The sequence below is a fragment of the Pezoporus flaviventris genome, unplaced genomic scaffold (genome assembly GCF_033815535.1).
Source record: "Pezoporus flaviventris isolate CSIRO_AGI_PZ_B2104156 unplaced genomic scaffold, CSIRO_AGI_Pfla_v1 ptg000213l, whole genome shotgun sequence".
Lineage (NCBI taxonomy): Eukaryota > Metazoa > Chordata > Aves > Psittaciformes > Psittacidae > Pezoporus > Pezoporus flaviventris.
The window spans coordinates 1,245,127-1,265,430 of record NW_026892761.1 but is presented as its reverse complement, the minus strand read 5'-3'; the positions used below and the strand labels follow the sequence as shown (position 1 = coordinate 1,265,430).

The following is a 20,304-nucleotide window of genomic DNA, read 5'->3' as shown; positions in this document are numbered from 1 at the left end:
CATTGCAGGTGGGGAGATAACCCTGCCTTCATCCAGGGGCTCCATCCATCTCGCAGCCCCTCATTGCCTCCTTCCCCCTGCTTCCAGCCACCTCCAACTGTTTCATTTTCACTTTGTTACCTTGGGCAGGAGCATCCTTATGCCTGTATCCCTGTGCCAGCATCCCTTGGTGCCTGCATCCCCGTGCCAGCATCCCTAGTGCCAGCATCCCTGTGCCAGCAACCCTGGTGCCTCTATCCCTGCCCCAGCATCTTGTGCCAGCATCCCTGTGCCTGCATCCCTCTGCCAGCATCCCCGTGCCAGTATTCCTGACTAACCTGTGGCCCTGCCAGGACCACGCTGTCCCACCCAGAGCCCCTGTTATCCCAAAAGCAGCCCCTGGGGTGGTGCTCTGGGAAGCAGGCAGTGCTGCCTTGGAGAATCACCAAGATTTCTCCAGAGATGAAAGCATGCTCAAGTGTCAAACAAACTTTCCAAACGATCTTCCTGGACCCTTGCTTCCTGGTGCTTTGGAAGGCAGAGGAGGAACATTTCATTCCCTGTGCGCTGGCTGTGGCTGCTCCCCGGCATCACCCTGAGTCACTGTGGTTGCCACCCCGGCAGCATTAATCCGGGCTCCCCAGAGCACTTCCTGGCACAAGAGAGGGGATCCACGCTGGATTACTCAGCGGACAGCACATCCTCCCTTCCTTCCCACTGCAGTCTTCAGAGCAGCAGTCACAGAGAGCAGAAGGAGAGGGTTTCCCTGCTCCCTCCGGGACACCCGGCACCCAGCAGCAGGGATCCAGGATCCTGGCAAAGCCGGTGATGAGTGTGAGCACACTGCCACGTGCTGTCCCCGGGGAGCCCTCGCTAATGAGAGAAACCTCATTAGAGCCTGCTCCAGCATCCACAAGCCTGCTCCAGGAGCCGGGGCCAAGGCACTTCCCTTGCACTGCGTTTCCCTTCCGTGTCTGACAAGGACAATTCCCAAGCAGCTCCTGGGGAGCCAGTCACCCACAAGCACCGTTGCAGCCCATACTCAAGTAGCTCCAATGCCGTTGCCGTACCCAGCTCCTGTGCTGGATGGCAGCGCCATGCCCATGCCCACAGATCCCCCAAGCCCATGCAGATCCATGATGGGAATGCTGTGTTGAGGGCTCGGTTGTTTATGGAAAGTAAGGCTGAGCCAGCTGCTGGAAACCTGCATTTTATGGGTATTTTTTCAATTTCTTTGGCATTTATTCGGAGTATTTCAATTCATTGGCATTAGAAAAAAACAGACCTAAAGTGATCCCAACCATTATTGCTGCTGGTTTCCTATGGCCAGGCCAAAGGGGGTGAAACGGCTTCTTTGTTGTCTGAATCGTTAACTCCTTGGGAATGAAACGTGGTGGTGCTGGATGGGAGCAGTGCAGGGAGATGTTCAGGGAGGCTGGGGCAGATGGAGGGAGAAATTCACGGGGGTAGAGGGCAAATCCCAGTTCAACCAGTGCAACCTGCACGAGTGAAGCAGAAACTGTTGATTGCCTGGAAACCATCAGGACCAAGGTCCAAACCCAACTCATCTCCATGGGGTGCAGTGTAATGGCAGAGCCACCTGAGCCCAGCTCGAGCAACACTGGGGTTACCCCAAAAGCTGGGATCCAATCCTTGCTCCTTTCATTTCCCTGTCCCACACGGCCGCTGGGGCTGGCACATGCCAGCACGGTGGGATGAGCACATGGAGCTGCCAGGACGGGCACCCAGGGCTCACCTGGTGACCAAGGCGCTGCAGACAAGCCCCCTTCCCCTCCTGTCCTGCAGCCCGTGGGCAAACTGAGAGCTCCCTGGGGTGCGTTTTGGGGAGCACTGAATGGGGCAAGGACGAGGGGGGGGCTGAGAACGGCTCAGTTTGGCTCAGTGCAGCTCGGCTTAGCGTGGCTCAGCCGGGCTCAGCTCCACTCAGCCCAGCTGGGCTCAGCTCATCTCCAGCAGCTGAGGGAAGTGAGTTCTTGACTCGGATAAATCAGAGTCAGCTGCAGCCCTGGGACAGCAAAGAGCAGATCCAGAGCCGGAGGAGCCGGACCCCACCACGGCTCCCGGCCAGGCTCAGCAGCCCGGGGAAGGGGGGGGGGCTGTCTCAGGCAGCGTCACAGCCTGGCTCCGCCCCCCCAAATCACAGGGGTCCGGCGTGGGTCTGGCTCTGGGATGGCAGCGGCACAGTCGGAGCGCGGTGGGGCAGCGGGACGGGTCCCGGCCGCGGGCTCTGCAGCCGGTTCGCCCGCAGGCGGCTCTGTCGCTGCTGGAGGGGGGGGGTCTTGGTGTTATTATAGAGAAGGGGGGGCTGGCAGCGGGTATAAAGGCAGAGCTCCCCGGAGCGGCCGGCGCTGTCCCACCGCCATGAGCCCCTGCCCACCCGGCTCCCGCTCCCTTAAAGCGCGGCAGCCCCGCGGTGGGATGGAGTGAGCCCGGAGCCGCTCTGCTCCCTCCTTCCCAGCGCCCCTCGGCTGGCTCCGGAGGGAGGCGACGAGCCCGCAGCCGCTTGGATGCTTTGATTCCTTCCCTGCCCGAACCGCCTCCTGCCCAGATGCAGTGGATAATATTCATGTTGCTGTTATTCATCAGCTCCATGGAAATGCTCACGCAGAACCGATGGAAGAAGCAAGGTACGGTGCGTGCGCGGCCGGATCGTCCCGCTCAGGTACATGGGGACAATGGAGGCAGTGACCTCCTCTGCCGGTGCTGGAGGTGTGAAGCTGGAAGGAGCCGGGAATCTGCATTCCCCAACCCAACCCCTCGGGGCCCGTTGGACACCGGCTGCTTCCCCTCCCGGTGCATGGCACGGGGCTGGTGCAGAGGCATGTGGAGAAGGCGAAGTGCTGTCCCATGGCATTGCCAGCCCTGCCCTCGGGGCAAGGGAGAGGGGAAACTGGCACAGGGGCTGCTTGTGCAAGCCCCAGGTGGGATAGAGCAGAACTGGGTGATTTTCTGGTATTTCTCTGCTTAAAGCATTGGGAGTAAAATCTCTTGGGGGGATGCTGAGAGCCGCTGCAGGCACTGCCTGTCCCCTGCACCAGCCGAACTGCTGCTGGTGCTAGGGCTCTGCCAAGGCACACGCACCCTCCTTTGGGCACTGGCTCGTGTCTCCTTGGCAGTGGCTGAGGCTTGACTGGCACTGAGAGGAGCTCAGGATGCTGAGCAGCCTCATGCTATGGGATGCACGGGAGACTCGGCAGGGGTCTGACCATGGCTCTGCACCTCAAACACACGTTCTGTCTCCTGCTACAAGCAATGCAGAAGGGCTGGCGCAGTCTGTAGGGTCTGGAAGGTCTGAGGGGATGCTGCAGCACTCCACCACTACCCCACTGCAAACAGGAGCTGCCTCCATGAGCTCTGCTGCCCTGGAGGGGTGGTCCAAGCAGTGCCAACAGAGCCCATGGTAGCAGAGCTGGGCAGTGATGGGTGATGTCCCTCATGTCTGGCACACTGGCTCTGCAGGCACTGATGGGCAGCGGTAACCCTAATTTCCCTAGTCCTGTTTTTGGTGCGTGGCACATCCCATTATACGGCAGAGCCATCCAGCAGCTCCCTGGTGTCGCTCCCGGCACAGTGGCACGTGCCATGCCGGTAGCTGTGATGCTCATGGTGCCAAGGAGCAGGATCTGTCTGGCCAACCCTTCCCAAGCTCTGCATCCCGGGGCTATTTCTAAAGCCTGGGAGGGCTCCCACCTCCCCTGCCCCACATGGGGGCTGGAAAGAGAGCGGCAAAGAAAAAGTCCTCAGAAAGAGCAAGGGAAGGGAAAGAAGCTCGTAAATCCCTGGGAAGTCTCCAGGGAAGCGGCTCCGGCTGCAGCCAGGAACACAAATGTTGTCAGCGTTTGGTAAATATGAAACGGAGACCATAACAACTTAATGGATCCAAGGTGCTTCGTTAGCGCGCTCCCAGCAGCCACGGCACTAACGAAGCCTCGTGGCCGCTGCCACTGTCCAGGCCCCTGTGCTGCGGGGAGGGAACAGGGGTGAGCCTCACTGGGGACCGGTACACGGCACCACTGCACCAGGGGCTTGCGCCAGGGACATTGAGGCAGCTCCCAGCATCTTTCCTGGCTTCCCCAGCGCCCACCTCTGCCTGCCCTGGCACCGCAGCCATGGGGCTCCTGCTGCTGTCAGCTCCTGGGGTCAGAGAGGAGCAGTGCTGGGCAGCGCTCCCGGGGGTGAAGCTCATGTCTGGCTCCTTTGGCTCAGAGTTATCCAGGGCAGGTCCCATCTAGAGCTTGGATCCAGGGATCCGCATCAGCCCTTGTCTGTCCCAGCTGCAGGCTCTGGGCTCTGCTCTGCCCAGGGCAGACACCTCCTTAGACCTTTACCAAGCGCAAAAAAAAAACATTTTGATGCTCCAAGATGTGCTGGCAGATGGAGTCTGGCACTGGCTCTGTTACTGCTGTGCAACAGGAGCCTTTGCTCGGGAGCATCCAGAGGACCTCAAGGTGCTGGAGCCAAGCAAACCCTTCCCAACACAGCAGAGATGTCAGCCGCCCGTGCAGGAGCTCGCAGGCCTCTTACAGAGATGCCCAGCCAGCCTGGGGGTGCAAAGAGAGCCCGGGTGCTAGTAGCCCCCAGTTGCAACCTGGATCCATGCCGGGAGCATCTCCCCGGGCCGCATTTCCCCGGCACTGGGATCCAGGAGGAGCTGTTGGCAGGATCTCCATGGGCTCTGCTGGGGCTGCGGGCTTGGGGGGGGGGGGGGGCTGGCACCCGTCCTCGCTGGGAGCAGAGCCCACCGTGGGGCCTGCTGCCCTCACGCAGGTCAGGAGCACGGCAGAGGCAGCCAAGGAGGCGGCAGAGGCTCTTTAGCAACCAGACAGATCCTTATCTCGGCTCCTCTTGAGTGTTTCCAAAATCCCTTTGTCCCCTGACACTTAACAGGCATCAACCAATTAATCCAGGTCAGAGCATGTTTCTACTGCCAGAGCTGTTGTTTAGCTCCCATTAGGATGCTTCTCACGGGCTGGGGATGGCTGGTGCTGCAGGGACAGGGCTTAGCCTGGGCGTGGGTGAACCCTCAGCCCTGGATCTTGGGGTGTCGGAGGGGGTGATGCCCAAGTAGTGGGGAGCAATGGATTTGCGCGTTCCCATGCTGGCAGACAGGCAAACAGCAGGGATTTGGGGAGGTGTTTGCAGGGGCTCAGGACAGTGCTGTCACCCCCATGGGGATGGCAGGGGGCTGGGACCCTCCCTGGCACCTTGGCCATGCCATGCGTGTGTGTGTGTGTCCCCGCAGCGAGCGCCGGCCTGCTGGAGAACTGCACGGGCTGCGTGCTGTGCTCCGAGGACAACGGCTGCATCACCTGCCACCACCGGCTCTTCCTGCTCATCTGGAGGGACGGCATCCGCCAGTTCGGGATGTGCGTCCACACCTGCCCCCCCGGCTACTTCGGCGTGCGGGGACTGGAGGTCAACAGATGCACGAGTAGGTCCCGGGGTCCTCCCAGTGCCCCGCTGCGGGTCCCAGTGCCCCGGGAGGGGTGATGGATGGTGGCACAGAGCCGGTGGCCATGGGGCTCCCTCCCCTTTTCCCATCCCAGACCCCACAGGTTGCCAAAGGGCTCTGGGTTCCTGGTGGGCACCGGGGCTGCGGGCTCCGGGCTCTCCCGGCTGAGCATCCCTCCTCCTCACAGAGTGCAGGTCTCCGAGCTGCGAGAGCTGCTTCAGCAGAGACTTCTGCATGAAGTGCAAAGACAAGTTCTACCTGCACAAGGGCCAGTGCTTTCGGCAGTGCCCCCCCAGCACCGCGGTGCAGCCCGGCACCCGCGAGTGCCAAGGTAAGGAGCACCCGCACCCCATCCCCGTGGTCCCTGGGGTGATGCCCGGTGCTGCGCGGTCACCGGCCCCGCTCTGCGCCCCTGTCCCCCGCAGAAACGTGCGAGCCGGGCCCCTGGAGCGAGTGGAGCCCCTGCACCCACGAGAGCCGGACCTGCGGCTGCAAGTGGGGCGTGGAGACGCGGGTCCGGGAGGTGTCGGGGGCCGCCCGGGAGGAAGGAGCCGCCTGCCCCGCGCTGCTGGAGACGCGGAAGTGCCGCATGAGGAAGCACTGCCCAGGAGGTGAGCATCGCATCGCGGGCAGCCCGCCCCATAGCCTGTCCTACAGCCCGCCCCATAGCCTGCCCTACAGCCCGCCCCATAGCCTGCCCTACAGCCCGCCCCATAGCCTGCCCTACAGCCCGCCCCATAGCCTGCCCTACAGCCCGCCCCATAGCCTGCCCTACAGCCCGCCCCATAGCATCTGTCCCACAGCCCGGCTGTCACCCCCGGCATCCTGCGGCCGGCGGCTGTAACTGGAGTTACAGGCACATGTGCTCTGCAGCCCCGGTGCTGGTGCTGGTCCTGGTCCTGGCCGAGGGGCTGGGGGACCCCTGCGGCAGCTCCTGGCACCGGTCGGTGTCTGCATCCACTGCTGGGCTGGGCTGGCCGCTGGTGGGAGCCTCTGGGATGGAATGAGGCTGGCAAGGGAGAGGAAAGCACGGCCAGAGCTTTCTGCAGCACAGTTGTGAATAAGGAGGGTTGAGAACAGAGGAAAGGTTCCTTCGATACCCACTAACCCCAGAAACACTCACAGAGCTTGAAGGCATCACCCAGGGGGCTTCTGATGGCCGAAGCCTTGGGTGATATCCCAGAACAGAGCTCTTCTCCATGGATAACCCAGCCAGACGTTGGCCCCTGCTCTTGTGCCTTCTCGCACTGTGGCAGCACCACGTCCCATGGGCTGGGGGCTCCTCGGCACTGAGCTCCCTGGCTCAGGGCTTCCCACCACGTCTCCCATGTCCCATCCCTGGTTGCCGGGGCCGTGCGGGCACGTGGCTGGCGCTGGGAACAAGGAGGCGGCTGATGTCATTTTTGGATGCGACCGGCTGGACCGAAGCCGTTCTAATAAATCTCCCCTTCACAACTGGCAGAAGGGGGGGGGATTGCAATGGGATACGGATGTGCCGGGCCTGGCAGCAGATCTGAGCCGCGGCGCTTGGCCGGCCCGAGGCGCGGGCTCGCGCTGTGCCGGCGGACGTGCCGGCCGGCACCGCCAGCGTGGCAGCGCCGCGGTACCCCAAGGAAGGGACCAGCCCGAGGATGGAGCAATGGGGGCAGTGATGGGACGTGCGTGCCGAGGCTGGGGCCGTGGAGCCAGAAGAGCAGCTTTGTCCCAGCGCTATCAATCGTAAATCAGGTTTTACTGCTGACAGCACAGAGGAGCCGATTTCCTTCCCCAGCCGGGCCCTGGCTCGCGGCCTTGGGGTGCCAGGTGGCATCGATTTGGGGGACGTTCCCATCCCCGCTGGGCTGCTCTGTCTCTGGACCCAGCGAGCTGGTGACAGTTTGATGCAGCCGTTATGGTGTGCCAGGACTGGCTGTTCCGGAGCAGAGTGTCCCGCAGCGGGGTGCCGGGTGTCTGCAGCCCCAAGCCTTGTCCTGGAAGCAGGGAATGCCACTCCAGTGCTCCAGAGGTGCCTTGGATTGGGAGGTGACTGAGAAGGCAACAGCACCCTGGAAAAGCGCTTGGGCTCTTGTCCCTGAGCTGATGAGCTCGGGGAGCATCAGGGCTCCTCAAGGATGCTATCTGGGGTTAGATCTAGCCCTGGGAAGGCAGAGGGGAACCCATCAGTGCCTCACAAGCAGCCCCACTACCCCAGCCAGGAGGCAGGAGAGGGCAGCCCTCAGTGCCCATCATCACCGGGCCGGCTGCTCAGTGTCCCCTGCCCTGGCTCCCAGGCTCCTGCCCGCCCAGCCAAGTGCTGGGTTATGGGATCCAGATGCTGGAGGAGGACAATGAGTTCACTGGATGCAGCCGAGACACCCCCAGCCCGGGCGAGCCGGGGAAGGCAGCAGCGGGGCCCGAGCGTGTGAGGAGAGATTTGTGCCACCACTTCTAAGCCGTCCGCAGGCAGCTGGAAGGGGGAAGCATCCGCGCTTGGCCGAGGCACAAACCCCTCGCGCTGCTGTAAATCTGTCCTGTGTGTCTGCCGCGCTCGGCGTTCGTGCTGTGCCCTCGCCTCGGTGGGTGGCAGCCGCCTGGGAGAGCGGAGCTGGAAAACAGAGATGGGCAGGGAAAGGAGACTGAGCCATCGGAAAGGACCGGCCGCAGCGGTGCCGGCGCACGCAGCGCCGGCCGCTCACCGGCCCCGTGCCCCTCACACAGGGGATGTGTGGAGAGAGGGGCACCAGACCCCTCATCACCCACCTTTAAGTCAGGAGAGCGCATGGGTGGCAGAAGAAGTGAAGCTTCCTGGTTTTGGGGCAGCCATTCCTCTCCCAAGTAGAGGTTCCCCTTCCCATTGGAACCCATGGCACAGCAGATCTTCTCCTGCATCCCTGTTTGCTTTGGTGTCTCAGCACCAACACCTCAACCAGTGCTTTGGGGAGTCCCTTGGCGTGTGCAAGATCTGGGGACCACCAGTGCCCAGTCCCTGCAGGCTGGCAGCAGGATGCAGCCAAGCTCCACTGGTGCCTGGTCAAGGAGCATCCACACAGGGATGGGAGAGCTGTGGCACAGCTTTGGAGCGCTGATGCAGCCATAGTTGTGCTCCAGCATCCCCAGTCCTTGCTCAGAGAGAAGTTGGGGGTACCTCAGGTGTACCCCTAGGTTGGCCAAGCATCTCCCAACCCATTCCTGGAGATTTTTGGGGTACCAGAATTTAGGATCTGGCCGTGGAAGCTGGGGGGCAATGCACTGGTGTTCCTCTGCCCATGCTGCCAGCACTCAGACCCCCCCATGCTGCTGTTTGGTGACCTGGAGAGGGCTTTGGGGTCCCCCAGATTGGGAAGAGGGTCCTGCCTCACACCGGAGGGAGGATGTGGGGTGTGCACCCCATGGATGGGGCTCGGTCCTGATGAGCGATCCCTCCTTTTCTCCTCTTTCCCGTTCCAGAGAAAACCGAACCCAAAAATAAAGGCAAGAAGAGGCAGAAGAAGCCGAAGACAGAACCAGAGGCGGGTACTTAGCGGCTCCAGCACTGGAGCTGGGGCGGCGCGGTGGGAGCAGGGTGGGAGCTCTCGGAGCCCCTGGCCAGGGCTCCCACCGCGCTGCCCCAGCCGCATCACCCCAGTTTTCCATCCACAACACAATTGCACAACGTTTTCTCTCCCCCCCCCCCCCCCCTTTTCTTTTGACACAATTTATGGCCTGTAAAACATTTCCTTTTCAGAAAATCTAATTTGCAGCGTCCAAAGCAATGCCCTGGGGCTTGGGGAGGGGGGTGGCTCCTTCACTTCGCTGGTTTTCCCTCTCCCCCAGCCTGCGCCGTCCCTTCCTGTGCTCCAGACGGCTGGGATGGGGTTGGACCCTGCTGGTGAAGATGGTGTCTGCCTGCGGATCATCCCTCAGGGCTGGGAGATGCTCTGCTCCCACGGGGTCCCGATTGCACAGGGATGCTCTGGTGCCATACAAGTCCTCCCATCCTCAGCTAGTGGCACAGAGGACAGTGGGATGCCAAGGATGGGACCCCTCTGGAGACCAGCCCAGTGCTCAGCATCCCCCCCCCAGCACAACCATGGACCATATCCTGCCGTCGTCAGGCTTACAGAAGGGCTGGAAGAACTTCTCTCCCCAGCTGGATGTGGGCAGAGGAATTTGGGATCCCATAGCCACGCTCAGTCCAGGACAAGGGCACTCATGATGCCGCCGCAGCGACTGGAGCAGGGAATGGTGCTGCCTCCAGCATTGCCCGGTGGATGCCCTGGGAGCAGCCTCATCCCAGCCATCAGCAGGGGTGCTGAGCCACGCTCACGTCACCTGCAGAACTCACAGCTGAACGTCCATAAAGGAGTCTATCAGTAGGTTCAATGTGTGCTCGCTCATGTTGCTGCCACAGGCACTGCTGCATTTGGGGGTGTGCCGGGGTCCGAGCCCCCATCCCGAGGTCTGGCACTGGCACATGGGGGCTGCGGGGGCCGCACAGACCCTTCAGGATGAGAGCACTGGGTGTCAGCATCGAGCCAGCCCCGGAGCTGTTCGCTTCATGTCCAATAAACGCACAAAACCTCCGGCACGGCCCTGCCTGCCTGCAGTCCTCATTCCCAGCAGGAGCCATCCCCACGAGGATGGGGATGAGCCGCCAGGACCCTGCCCTGGCCACCAGGCACGGGGGGGAGTCTGAGGAGAGACTTTAAAGCCGTTAAAGCACCCCCAGCATCACTCGGTGCTGGAGGCAGAGGGAAGATCCTCTCTGGGGATGCTTCCTGCAGCTATCCCGGGCTCAGCTCTGCCACTGGGAAGCACTGAGGGGCTCATCCAGCCGGTTGCTAATGAAATGACAGTATCAGGTCTCGCAGCTATGGCTGGGTTCAGCAGTGTAATCCGCTTACTGTGAAGGCACAACTGCTGCCACTGGCCCCTTGGAGCTCTCTCACTTCCTATGGAGGGGCCTGGAGCACCCCACTCATTGGGCTCACAGCATCCTGCAGTGACCAGGGTCTGTTCTCCAGCTCCATGGCTGTGTGACCAGCCTGGTGTGTTGGGACACCCGTCTGTCCCCAATGCTGGGAGAAAACCACCTCCTCCTGAGGTGCTCGGGCATCCCCACTCTGTCATTGTCCCCTCCTGGGGGACCCAGCATTGATCTATACCAGCACATAGGCTGCAAGCTGCACTGGGAAGGGATCCCCAGTGGACCCCCAGTCTGAGTTCTGGGCACCCCAAGCCCTCTGCAGGGTCTGGCCGGGTCCTGCCAAGCTCCGCCTGAGACTCAGCCCCCATCCTGGTCCCCACGGGCTCATCCCGCGGCCAAATCCAGGCCTGGCTCCATCCCATGTTATAAATAGCCGGGATGCAGGGAGGGAGCTCTTGCTGCCGGGATGGGGGTGCCCCGGGGGTGCTGGGACCCACTGGGTACTACTGTGGGGGGCTCACCCGGTGTCGGGGCTGGATGGTGGGTACCGGGGCTGGGAGGTGCAATGAGCTGTGCAGAGAGCGGCCGGGGGGGTGTGTGGTGTGTGTGTGTGATGGGTGCTTGTGTGTGTGTGTGCGTGTGTGTGCGAGGCATGCAGCGATCACGTGTGAAACTTGATCTGCGCGCAGTGGGCTCGGGGGGGAGCAAAAAGGCACAGAATTGTTTTCAAACCGTTTTTTTTCCTCTTGTTTTCATTCCGGGGTTGGTTTTTTCCCCCTCTCCCCCCGCCGATAAAAGCCCGGAGCCGGCTCTGAGGGAGGAAATGCCAAAACTGCCGCGCTCCGGCTCGGCGGCGAGAGCCCGCTGACCCAGCCGCCGGCATCCCCGGCCGCAGCATCCCGGCTCCCACCCGGTACCAAGCGGCACCATGCGGGCGCTGAGCCTCGGCCTCCTGGCGCTGACCTGTGCCGTGGCCGCGCTGTGCGGGGCCGGAGCGCAGCGCCGGGCGCTGGACGGGGGCAGCCGCCGGCGCTACCACCGGGTGCAGCACGGGCACTGCAGTTACACTTTCGTGCTGCCCGAGACCGACCCCGCGCCCTGCGCCGCCGCCGCCGCTGCCCCCGGCCCGGCCAACGCGCTCCTGCAGCGGGACTCGCCGGCCGGCACCGCGCACGGCGGCCACCGCGCGGCCCAGCGCCTGCGGCACCTCGAGAGCGTCCTGGAGAACAGCACCCAGTGGCTGCTGAAGGTGGGTGAGGGCACGGGGGGGCTCTGCTTGCAGCGCCCATGGGTGCGGCATCCTCGTAGCGCCTGCCTGGGCCAGCAGAGATGCGTGGGGGTCTTGTGCCGGGTCAGCATCTCCCCTGCAACCTGTTTGCACCAGGTGGGGACTCCCTGGAGGAGGATGGGTGCTGTGGGTGCTGCAGATGCTGTGGGTGATGAGGGTGCTGCAGTGTGAGTACTGCAGCTGCTGGGTGCTGTAGCTTACCAGTGCTTGCCTGTATCCTGCTATCCCCCCTGCCATGGCTCTTCGTGGTCCCACCACAATGGAGCAGGGACAGTGGAGATCAGCGCTCCCTGTTCTGGGTCAGGATGCTGGAAAGCTCTCGGGAAGGCTGTTGGCAGGCAGCAGAGAGAGGGACCTAAGGGCAGGAGCCACCAAAACCGCTCCAGCTCCACCATGTTCCCACTCATGGGCTTTGCAAAAGCTCCTGGCGCTTGGTAAGACTTTGAGTGGGGCCCATGGCTCCCTGTGGCCCTGTGACATGTTGGTGGCTGCAGGGTGGAGGGCAGTGGGGTGCCCATGGGGGTGCCCCCACCCCGGCTCTCCCCATCCCCATGACTGGAAGCAGGAAGCGGCATTTCCTTCCGGAGAGCTCAAGCGCTGATGGAGCCCCATCTGCGGGAGCCTGCGTCAGACCCAGGAACAGCTCCCGACGGCTCATCCCGCGGGACACAGCAGCAGCACTCTGGGTGCTTGTCCTGATGAGGGCATGCGGCTTGTCCCAGCCATCACTGACCCTCCAGGCCAATGGCATCGCCGGCACGGCCACATCCCTGTCCTGGTGGTGGATGCAGTGGGACCTGGGTGGCTTTGCACCCTGATTTCCTGGATGATGCCAGGCAGCAGCACTGGGGCTGGGCTGAATGCACCGAGTGGGGTCCCGGGGTGGCCCAGGAGCCTCTCCTGGCTATGGGGCAGCAGGGACATGCAGGGCTGTTCCCTCATCCACACTAGACGACAAATTCCTCAAAGGCTGGAAAATGCTGATCCATGAAAGCCATGCCGGGATGCCCCAGAGGGACCAGCAGAGCCTGTCACCACCCAGCCGGGGGCAGTGAGTCTCCATCACTGCGGGACCTGCTGGGTCTCCTGTGCATGCACAGCCTGGGGTACGTGTGCCCGGGGTTCCTGCCTTGGGGAACCTGCTCCTTGGCCTCCCTGCCCTGGGTGCCCAAGCTCTGAGCTTCTCTTGGGGTGAGCACAACCTCTAGGCATGCCCAACAAGGCAGGGGCTGTGGGTCCCACCACAAGTGCACATAACTGAAACAGATGTGGGGCTGCACATCTGGGCAGCGGTGGGCAGTGATGCCCCACACTGCAGCCCCAAGGAGCACGAGGCAGCGGGGCACTGGGCAGTGGTTACCCCATCCCGTTATCCCAGCTCATCCCACCCCATTATCCCACCGCACCCCACAGCACTCCCCTCTGCTTTCGGAGGCAGCCCACAGCGATGTTTTGCTGTTGCTCCTCGGCATTCCCAATCCACTTGAGCCGCCCAGGGAAGCTTGTTTTGGTCGGGCTCCAGGCCTGAACAAACAAGCCAGGCCTCGAAGGAGGTATCGGGTTTGGGGATGGATTGTGAACATCGCATCCCCGTCTGCTCTGCCCTGGCCCAGGGAGCCTGGCCGGGTGCTGGGGGCTGCTGGGCTCCCGAGGCCCCTCTGTCCCCCCCAGGAGCCCCATACACAGCACTGGGATGTTGCTCCATCCTCCCCACGTGCAGCCCTCTGTGTCGGGGAGGGACAGGGACATGGCCAGCACCCAGCACACGAGGACGTGCGGCTTCTCCCTGTCCCATCGGCTGCTCCTGACACAGGAGGAATTGATTTGAGTTCAGACACAAACATTTGATGGGGCCACCACGTCTGGGCAGGATGGGGTCCCCCTGGTGAGGTACAGGCAGCAGCTGAGGGGTTTCTCCCACCTCTGGACCCCCCAACCAGTGCTTGTGAGATGCTTGGAAATACCAGTGCAGATGGGGACAAAGGAGGGTTGGGGCTGCAAGAAGGCAGCACAGAACCATCCAGCCCTGGGCAACAGGTCCCCAGCACTGGGACAGCAGGGTGCTGGGGTCCCTCCTGCTTCAGAGCAGCTTTTGGGGTGACCAACAGCACCTCTCCCCTCCTCGGGGAGGGATGAGGTTGGTGGGACCCTGCTCACCTCAGTACCCATGGGCTGAAGGGGAGACAATCCCAGATCCCTGTGCTCTGCACAGACCCCACTTGGGTCCCCAGTGCCACCCACGGTCGGGGTCACTGCACCCCTCTCCAGCCCCTGCTGCTCCCAGGCCGATGCTGGGGCCGGGAGCGGGGGCTCCGTGTCCTTCTCAGCCCTCCCCGTGCCAGCCTGACCTTTTCCATGGGTATGTTCTGCCCCGGAGCTCCGAGATCTGTTTATTTAATAGGGGGAAAAAAAAGCAGCCAAGCGAATGGGGGGGAGGAAAGGCCTCCCCGAGCCTGTGAAGCAACAAGATTAACGACGTGGTTAAAGGGAAACTCTCCAGCAATCACTCAGCTCGGGAAATGTTTTCCAGACGTGGCTCTCCGACCTTTCCCCGTTTCCTCCTCACGAGCGTGCTCCTCCAAGGGAAGATCCCCAGGATCGGGGGGCAGGCGGTGCTGGATGGGATGCCCAGCGCTGGGACCCTGCTGCCCGCTATGGGTGCTCGCAGTGGGGTGATGGCTCTGCTGTTCGCTGGGGCTGGGAAGCAGGGGACGGGGCCTCACTGCGATTTCATCATGTGCAAACAAGTGCAAGAGCAGAGCCCTGCGCCCTGGCCCGCTGCCGGCCCCGCTCCCGTGCCAAGCATCCCGGCAGCACCATCCCACCCTGCCAGCGCCGCCGGGCCCGGGCTCCCATGGGCTGCGCTGCACCGGGATGCGGGGCTGGGATGCAGGATCTCCCTGCTGTGGGGTTGCGTTCCCAGCGTGGGCAGCGCAGCCCCTTCCGCTCCCCACGGCCCCTGCCGAAGCCCCGTGTCCCCCGCGGCCGAATGGGAACCTCATGGAGGGGCTGCCAGGAATAGAAAAGGCCTTTGGGAAAAGCGGCTCCCCGCGGGCTGGGAAAGAGGAAGCGGGAGCTCAGCTGTGTCCGCAGCGGCTTCTTCCCAGCCCTGAGCTCTTCCCTGTGGCGGGGCAGCACCGGGTGATGGACACCCACCTTCCCCCGGCCACTGCTGGCCCCAACCTCCACATTCCCGGCCATGGGAATGTGGCGTCGGGGGGCTGGCAGCTGATGCTGATGCTGGACACGCTCTTCCAAGCCTCCCCAGCTTGCCAGCACACACAGCCCTGTGCCAGCTCCGAGGAATGTGGTGCCCAAAGGGGCTCCCCCGCAGCAGCACAGCCCATGGGCAGCTCACTCTGATAAGCCCCAAAGAGCCTGGGGATGGGATGTGCCCGCGGCTGTGCCAGGGAGCTTCCCAAATGAGCCGCCCCATCCCTGCTCCCCCCCCTGCAGCTGGAGAGCTACATCCAGACGGGCATGAAGCCGGAGGTGGCGCAGGCCGCGGTGCAGAACCAAACGGCCACCATGCTGGAGATCGGCAGCAGCCTCCTCAACCAGAGCGCCGCGCAGAGCCGCAAGCTCACCGACGTGGAGGCCCAGGTACAGCCCCTGTCCGTCCGTGTCCCCCACCACCCCGGGCCCCACAGCCCCCCCGGGCCCGTGGCAAGGAGCACAGGGGCTCTGCTGCTAAAGCACCCCGAGGTGGGGCATGGTTCAATGCGCCGCTGGCACCAGGGGCATGGTGTGGCCGCGGGTGCTCACAGGGATGCTCCGGGGGTAGGTGCTGAACCAGACGTCGCGCATCGAGATGCAGCTGCAGGAGAACTCGCTGTCCACCACCAAGCTGGAGAAGCAGCTCCTGCTGCAGACCAACGAGATCCACAAGCTGCAGAACAGGAACAAGTAGGGCCTGGAGGGGGGCCCCACCAGACCCCAACGGGTGTCTCCCATCCCAGGAGCAGGGATGCACTTTGGGGGGGTTAAACTTGCTCAGGGACTGGCTGGGGTCCATGGTGGAGGGGGGTCCCACAGCCCCAGCACAGACCTTTGGGCACTGGTTTCCCTTTGCTAAGCGTATCCTAGAGGTGAATAGCGGGGTACGATTCTGTGGGTGCTGCAGGCGATGGGCTAGCCCTGGGTCCCCACTGACGGGCCAGGGTACCACAGCTGGGGCTGGGGCTGCACAGCCACTGTGTTCACAGCCTCCCCATCGCCGCTGCCTCCCCCTTCCAGCATCCTGGAGGTGCGGGTGCTGGAGATGGAGACCAAGCACCAGGAGGAGCTGGCGGGGGCCCACTCGGAGAAGGAGAAGCTGCGGCGGTTGGTGAGCCGGCAGAGCGGCACCATCGAGGAGCTGGAGAAGTCGCTGCTGGCCGCCAGTGCCAACACCAGCCTGCTCCAGCGCCAGCAGCTCCAGCTCCTCGAGTCCGTGCAGAGCCTGGTGCGCCTCGTGTCCCAGGGCAGAGGTGAGGTGGGGCCGTGCGGGCAGGGTGCGGGCAGGGTGCAGGCAGCGGGAGAGCTCCTCATCCTCCCGGCACGGCCCTGGGGAGATGGGGCAGAAGAAGGAGAAGTAACCCATGGTCACAAACAGCACCAAAGGGCGAGGGCAGAGCAGCAGGGCCAGGCAGGGCTGTGGGACCAGCCGGGCTCCCGCTGTCTCACCGGGCCTCTGCCGCAGCCACGCTGCCGGGGCAGGAGCAGCAATTCCAGGACTGTGCCGAGGTGCACCGGGCCGGCATCCGCGCCAGCGGCGTCTACACCCTCCACATCAGCAACCTCAGCGAGCCCAAAAAGGTGAGTGCGGCCCGGCAAGGGATGCCCAGGGTGCTGCCAACCCCAGTGCACGCTAACCCCAGACCAGTGCTGGTATCCTGATTGCCTGGCTGTGTCTGCCCCATCCCTGGCAGTGCTCAAGGCCAGCTTGGACACAGGGGCTTGGAGCAAGCTGCTCCAGTGGAAGGGGTCCCTGCCCGTGGCAGGGGTTGGAGCTGGAGGAGCTTTAAGGTCCCTTCAACCCAAACCATTCCACGCTTCTATGATCCCAGTCCCATCTGGCTGGAAGGGCTGAGGCTGCAGAGGGGATGAAGGGAGGAGCTGCTGGGTGAAGCCAGGGCTTGCACAGACCCCTCAGCAATCTGCAGCACTCATACAGCAGTCATACAGCCCCATGCAGCACCCCTACATCACCCATGCAGCACCCATACAGCACCATGCAGCACCCCTACATCACCCATGCAGCACCCATACAGCACCATGCAGCACCCCTACATCACCCATGCAGCACCCATACAGCAGCAGGCAGCACCCATACAGCACCATGCAGCACCCCTACAGCACCATGCAGCACCCCTACAGCACCCATGCAGCACCCATACAGCACCATGCAGCACCCCTACAGCACCCATGCAGCACCATACAGCACCCATACAGCACCAGGCAGCACCCATACAGCACCAGGCAGCACCCATACAGCACCCATACAGCACCATGCAGCACCCATGCCTGGTGCTGCCCGCTCCGCAGCCCATCCCGGCTCTCCCCGCTGCAGGCATACTGCGACATGGAGACAGACCGCGGCGGCTGGACCGTCATCCAGCTCCGTGCCAACGGCAGCCTCAGCTTCCAGCGGGGCTGGAGGGAGTACAAACAGGTCTGTGCCTGCCCTGGGAGCGGGGGAGACCCGGGGACACCCCGCACTCACCTCCCCACTGCTCCCGCAGGGGTTTGGGGATGCTGCAGGCGAGTACTGGCTGGGTAACGAGGCCGTGCACCTCCTGACGAGCCAGGGCCCCTATGCCCTGCGCGTGGAGCTGCGGGACTGGGAGGGCGGCCAGGTCTATGCCCACTACGGGAAATTCCAGCTGGGGAGCGAGCGGCAGCTCTACAGGTAGGAGAGAGGCAGCTCCAGCCCCCCCCGTCCCCTGCTGCCCCGCAGCGGCCATGGGCGAGGTGGCTGCGGTGCCCCGGGGGTGCAGGATCCCACAGGGCTTCACTGGGGTGTCCTGGGGGAAGGGGGGGGGGGGTTATGGCTCAGCAGAACTCGTCCCCCGGGGCTGGGGGTTCTGCTCTGCTGCCCCTACTGCTCTCCCCAGGCTCCTGTTAGGTTGAGCTGAGCTCTCAGGCAGAAGCTCTTCCCTGTGAGGGTGCTGAGGCGCTGGCACAGGGTGCCCAGAGAAGCTGTGGCTGCCCCATCCCTGGCAGTGCTCAAGGCCAGGTTGGACACAGGGGCTTGGAGCAAGCTGCTCCAGTGGAAGGGGTCCCTGCATGGAGCTGGAGGAGCTTTAAGGCCCCTTCCAACCCAAACCAGTCTGTGTCTATGGTCCTAATCCCAAGCATAGCAGGACCCCCACCCTCGGGGACCCCAAACCATCAGCTCCAGGCCAAGCAGGATCTCTGCCTGCATCCCTCTGTGCCTCTGCTGGTGGCATCCCACGTCCCTCAACCCCCCGGATCAGGGCTGAGGGGCTCTCTGTGGCCCCCACGATGTCCAGCACTGATGGCCCATGCCCACCCGTGCCGCAGGCTGTCACTGCAGGACTACAGCGGCACCGCGGGGCAGCAGAGCGGGTTGGCACTGCAGGGCACCCGCTTCAGCACCCGCGACGCCGACAACGACAACTGCCTCTGCAAGTGCGCCCAGATGCTGTCGGGAGGTGAGCGGAGGTGGGGGGAACACCCCCGTGCAGCAACTATGGGTGCTCCCCATGGGATGCCACCCCCCCCCACACCTGCTCCCTCCTCGCAGGCTGGTGGTTCGATGCTTGTGGGCTCTCCAACCTGAACGGCATCTACTACCCAGCGCGGCACAACATCCGCAAGCTCAACGGCATCCGCTGGCACCACTTCCAGGGGCCCAGCTACTCCCTGAAGGGCACCCGCATGCTCATCCGACCTGCCGGCTTCTAGCGCCTCAGCCTGGAGCAGGGGCACCGGGACAAGGGGTGGTTCATGAGGAACCATCAGATCCCACCTCCCTTCTCTTCTCGTGCTCTTGGGACTCCTGTTTTTGCCCCAGGATGGGGGTCCAAGGCCCACCAGGACCCCCTGCACATGCAGCCAGGCTCCAAGGCACGCCAGGGCTTTGCCTTTTCTGTCTTTGGGCATTGCAAAGCTCCCGCTGCTCCTTTATCCCCACGGGATCAGGGGAGCTGGAGGGGATGAGGATCCTCATGATGGAGGCTTGTGTTGGCAGGGGCTGGCAGAGCCCTGGGATGGGGTTGCGGGGTTGTGGTTTGGGATGGGGCTGCGCAGTGGGTAGCGGATGGGAAGGGTCCTGGGGAGGTCTTGCAGGGGGTCTGAGCTGGGGCAGGGATGGCAGGAGATGGGGATGCAGGCAGCGAGACCCCCTCACCGCAGATGCCTTGAGATGGCAAAACCGGGCTGAGGGCACCTTGGGGAGCAGCCGGAGCAGTGGGGTACGGAGCATCCCAGTCTCCATACGGCAGCACCAGGGCCCCAGGAGCGGCCCCGGGAGCTGGTGGAGGTCGGGCTGGAGCCACTTTTATTTTTGTACTAAGAGATATTTATTTTCCAAGTGTCTGGAGGGGGCTCTGGGGGAGAGCCCTGCAGGGAACCGTTCCTCCTGTTCAGCAGCAGGGCAGGACAGAGGAACCCCAGCAACCTCAGGGGACCCCTAAGGCCTGTGCAGCTCAGTGCATGGGTGAGCACGCAGTAGGACAGCTCTCGGTGACACCCAGTCCCTGTCCCCCCGTTGTCCTCATTCCCTTCAGCCCCATTGCCACTAGATCTCCCTCCCCCCAAGCCAATTGTGGCTCCCTGCAGCATCGTCACCCTTGGGCGCCCCACTGCATCCCCAGGTCACCTTTCCCACTGGTACCCAAGCCCTGGGGAATTGGTGGCAGTGGTGACAACCCCCAAACCAGGTCCCTTTCACCCCTTGCTGGCTGGGTGACAGCTGAGACCTCACAGAGCTGAGTTTGCTGCCACCAAACCCCATTTCCCCCACCCCGGGGAGCAGGGCCGGGTACCACCAGCGGGGTGAGGGCCATGGGGACGCAGTGTCCTGCTGGCAGGGTGCTGGCACCGGTGCCACCGGCAGTGGGGGGGGGGGGGGGGGGAGGCTCCGTTCACGCTGCCCTCGGCACTCGCTAATTAACTGTGATTAAAGCACGTGGCGTGGCTGGCGCTTCCCGAAGGTGCTCATCAGGGCGGGATAAATGACAGGATGGGAAACGGAGGGAGGGGGGAGGTCCCTACCCTGGGGTGCTGCACATGGGAGAGCCCGGCGTGGAGGGGTGAGCGCGATGGAGACCCCGGCCCGGCCATCCCTGCTCCATAGGAATAACAGACGGGATCAGCTGTGGCCCCCACGGAAACCGGAGCCACTGAGAGGCAGCTGCCATGGAAAGTGATAGGGAGCGCTGGGGCCGTCCTGCTGTCCCAGCACGGGGCAAGGGGGGCATCCCCAGGGAGACACACACGGCCTCAACGCGCCCGTGCCAGGGATTCACGCTGCAGTCCCACGGGTGCGGGGTCAGAAGCCTTGGGAACACGGCTCGTGCTGTGCGTGCACGCAGGCACGGGGGCACCCAAACGTGCATGCCCACGGCCATGCGTGCACTGGGTCACACACACGCAGCAGCACACAGGCTCTGCATGGACACGCAGGGGCTGGGAATGCTGCAGCCAAGCCGAGGGGCTGGAGGGACACCACCA

At 63.5% G+C, this 20,304-nt stretch overlaps 2 protein-coding genes across 2 annotated transcripts; both read left to right on the top strand.

Moving 5' to 3' along the window:
- Window positions 1-2,305: 2,305 nt before the first annotated feature.
- RSPO4 (R-spondin 4) lies at window positions 2,306-9,164 on the top strand. Its single transcript, XM_061441379.1, has 5 exons — window positions 2,306-2,627; window positions 5,243-5,431; window positions 5,640-5,783; window positions 5,878-6,063; window positions 8,879-9,164. The coding sequence occupies exons 1-5, from the start codon at window positions 2,549-2,551 to the stop codon at window positions 8,950-8,952; spliced, it is 672 nt and encodes a 223-aa protein (XP_061297363.1). The 5' UTR covers window positions 2,306-2,548; the 3' UTR covers window positions 8,953-9,164.
- A 1,818-nt stretch (window positions 9,165-10,982) lies between these two features.
- On the top strand, window positions 10,983-18,814 carry ANGPT4 (angiopoietin 4). The gene is made up of 9 exons (XM_061441280.1): window positions 10,983-11,586; window positions 15,082-15,228; window positions 15,410-15,531; window positions 15,862-16,094; window positions 16,307-16,422; window positions 17,177-17,278; window positions 17,349-17,515; window positions 18,151-18,281; window positions 18,374-18,814. Exons 1-9 carry the CDS (start codon window positions 11,266-11,268, stop codon window positions 18,532-18,534), a joined length of 1,500 nt encoding a protein of 499 aa, XP_061297264.1. The 5' UTR covers window positions 10,983-11,265; the 3' UTR covers window positions 18,535-18,814.
- The last annotated feature ends 1,490 nt before the right edge of the window (window positions 18,815-20,304 follow it).

Excerpts from the sequence above, each read along its gene's own strand:
- RSPO4 (XM_061441379.1), top strand. The coding sequence starts at position 2,549 with ATGCAGTGGATAATATTCATGTTGCTGTTATTCATCAGCTCCATGGAA. Across the intron at positions 2,628-5,242 it reads GAACCGATGGAAGAAGCAAG|CGAGCGCCGGCCTGCTGGAG; the intron begins GTACGGTGCGTG and ends GTGTCCCCGCAG. Across the intron at positions 5,432-5,639 it reads GGAGGTCAACAGATGCACGA|AGTGCAGGTCTCCGAGCTGC; the intron begins GTAGGTCCCGGG and ends TCCTCCTCACAG.
- ANGPT4 (XM_061441280.1), top strand. The coding sequence starts at position 11,266 with ATGCGGGCGCTGAGCCTCGGCCTCCTGGCGCTGACCTGTGCCGTGGCC. Across the intron at positions 15,532-15,861 it reads AAGCTGCAGAACAGGAACAA|CATCCTGGAGGTGCGGGTGC; the intron begins GTAGGGCCTGGA and ends TCCCCCTTCCAG. Across the intron at positions 18,282-18,373 it reads CGCCCAGATGCTGTCGGGAG|GCTGGTGGTTCGATGCTTGT; the intron begins GTGAGCGGAGGT and ends CCCTCCTCGCAG.